Raw genomic sequence first — 2746 nt, 5'->3', positions numbered from 1 at the left:
CTTTTACATCTTATGCTTAAAGCAGCTTACTCAAATGGTAGTCTCACTTTCATAATATTATATAGAGCCCAGAAGACAGTGTTGGGACATAGCAAACAAATGCAATGAATACACTACTGAAATAAATAAATCTGAATCTAGTGACAAGAAGGAAATCAGAAGAAAAATTAAGAACTTAGTTCTGAAAGTTGAGATTTCAGCACTGACTAGTACAATATTTACAATTTTTCACTATGCCGCTGACTGAAGTTTTGCTGTGCTAAATGGAAAAAAACTAACGTTGCCCATGCCCTGCCTAGTGGAAGGCTTCGGTCTGCCACCTGCATATTCCCCCTGGAGTATAGGTATAGACTTGGTTAACAAAATTGATATATATATATATATATATATATATATATATATATATATATATACACACACACACACACACACACACACACACACACACACACACACACACACACGCACACACACACACACACACACACACACACACACACACACACACACACACACACACACACACACGCACACACACACACACACACACACACACACACACACACACACACACACACATAAAGAGAGAGACAGAGACTCACACAGACATGCATGTATATGTTTATATAAACACACATACATACAGATAAGCTATAGATGCATATATATATATATATATATATATATATATATATATATATATATATATATATATATATATATATATATATATACAGACACACACACACACATATTACAGTATTAAAACACATCAGGGAGATCACTAAAAATGAAAAACATAAGCTTTTCTGAAAAATAATGATAACCACAAATTCTATTCCCTTTATAATCCTCGGACAAATTGTTTGCTATTTCATAGTCAGTGAATAAACCTATGCAAAGTGTTACTTTTACTATTTAAATAGCTGTGGGCAGGATATTGTTCCTGGGTAGTGAAGGGGTTAATACTATCCACAAGTATAATTTGCTTTTGATGCGCAGTTGTTATTTTTTTTTGCGTCACCTCCAAGGCTCTGAGGGGTTATAAAATGGGTTGAAACCTTTGTCAGAGTCAGAGAAGAGCCTTAAACATCTAGCAAGCAGATACCACTACAACTGAATTTTACAAACTGACTCAAAGATGCAGTTTTTGGCCAGCCTGGTATCATTTCTCCTTGTTGTGTGGAGTGTGAAAGCAACAGCGTTACCTGTAGAGGACAGACTGTCTGTACACAGCAACAGGGTGAGTAGCCTTACTGATCTTGGGTTATTATGTCAGGGCTCGGAGGGAAAAATGCAGCATGACTTCCAGCAGGAGGAAAATCAGTAGGAAATGGGAAAGGGTAGTTCAAATGATTAGCCATTACATGAGTGTACAAATCATGATACTGATATAAACAGTTAAGTAAGAGTGCGTTAACATGTGGAATTAGGTAGAGATACATTTCCTGCATGTTTTACATTTAATGTTACAGTGAAAATGATAACAATGACAAAACAAAGAGAATGACAAAACTAACAGCATCTGTGCTAAAAATGTCTTGCAAAGAATTGAATGAAACAATGAGAAATGAAACACCAGAAATATAATAATGTCAATGAATACTTGAAATCTCAATCATAAACAAATGGATTGCAACATTTTTAACCTTTTAAGAAAGGGAAATTACATAAACAGACAACAATAAAAGTGAACACACAGATAATAAACAAGAAACTGCCTAAATGTGGTAGAAGTCAGTGTAATTAATTATTGTTATTAGCTGAATGTTGGTTGATATTTTTCCAGTAGATGACCGGAAAACATTTATTTTAAAAGTATAACAAGAAATAAGTTAAGTTTAATATTATAGAACAGAAGAGGGAATTGCTGAGAAATGCTATTATTGTTAAACAAAGCAGGGCAGCAACATTTTAGGCAAGGGCAGGACAGGAAAGTACAAACCATCAATACTAAAGAATATCAGTCAGAAATGAAGATTATTTTTGCAGTCGTTAGATGTCATAAACATTGATAAATTATGTGTGCAACAAACTAAAAAAGCACAAAATAGTAACAATCAGGGAAAAAACTATGTTAGAAAATGTTAAGGAATTCTCATGAAAGTTCAGTAAGAAAAGCATGTAAATATTTTCAGAATAGTTAAACTACTAAACACAAGAGTACAGCTATAAGATTCAGAAGTGCGGACTGTGTTTAAGTTATATTTAATTTAAATATTATACCTATCAATAGGTAGTACAGAGGCTCAAAAGATATTCCTGTGCTTAAATGGTACTAAGGTATCTAGCTTGTTTTTAAAATGTAAAGTCTCAAAGTAGCAGTGACATAATCCAATAACAAGAAATCAAAAACTGATGATAGTGTGTTACTGCTAAAACTTTTATGTCAAGATAGATTATCTTTAGGGTCTGCATAACAAATTTGCTAAAAGGAATGCATTAAATTCATGCCAAGGTTGCATTTATTATTACTTACGAATGACTTGCTACATGAGCGGCTTAGAAAATAAAGCAGCCTTCAAGACTCTGTTTCTTTTAGAAAGGTTTCATATTAAATACAGCTAAAGTACACAACTACAGAAACATCTTTATAAAATGAATTATGCATGGGAAAAATTCCATTTGTCAGATTTATCTCACTAATACAAATTGTCTCTTCTTGATGGAGCGCGGATCTATTACCATCTAAAATTATTAGCAAAGGGCACAACTATAGTACATTTTTTAAAGTCATGTTAGTACA

The 2746-nt window shown here is 33.2% G+C and overlaps 1 protein-coding gene across 1 annotated transcript in view; it reads left to right on the top strand.

Annotated features, from left to right (window-relative positions):
- Positions 1-1068: 1068 nt before the first annotated feature.
- The window catches only part of LOC122809596 (somatostatin-2), a 4861-nt gene continuing 3183 nt past the window's right edge, over positions 1069-2746 (top strand). Inside the window, exon 1 of the mRNA XM_044081204.1 lies at positions 1069-1243. Within this exon, the coding sequence (XP_043937139.1) occupies positions 1142-1243 (102 nt within the window). The 5' untranslated portion in view covers positions 1069-1141. The remainder of the gene's footprint in view (positions 1244-2746) is intronic.

The sequence above is a fragment of the Protopterus annectens genome, chromosome 8.part0, assembly GCF_019279795.1.
Source record: "Protopterus annectens isolate FY-2018-M chromosome 8.part0, PAN1.0, whole genome shotgun sequence".
NCBI lineage: Eukaryota > Metazoa > Chordata > Ceratodontiformes > Protopteridae > Protopterus > Protopterus annectens.
This window is presented reverse-complemented; position numbering and strand designations above follow the sequence as displayed.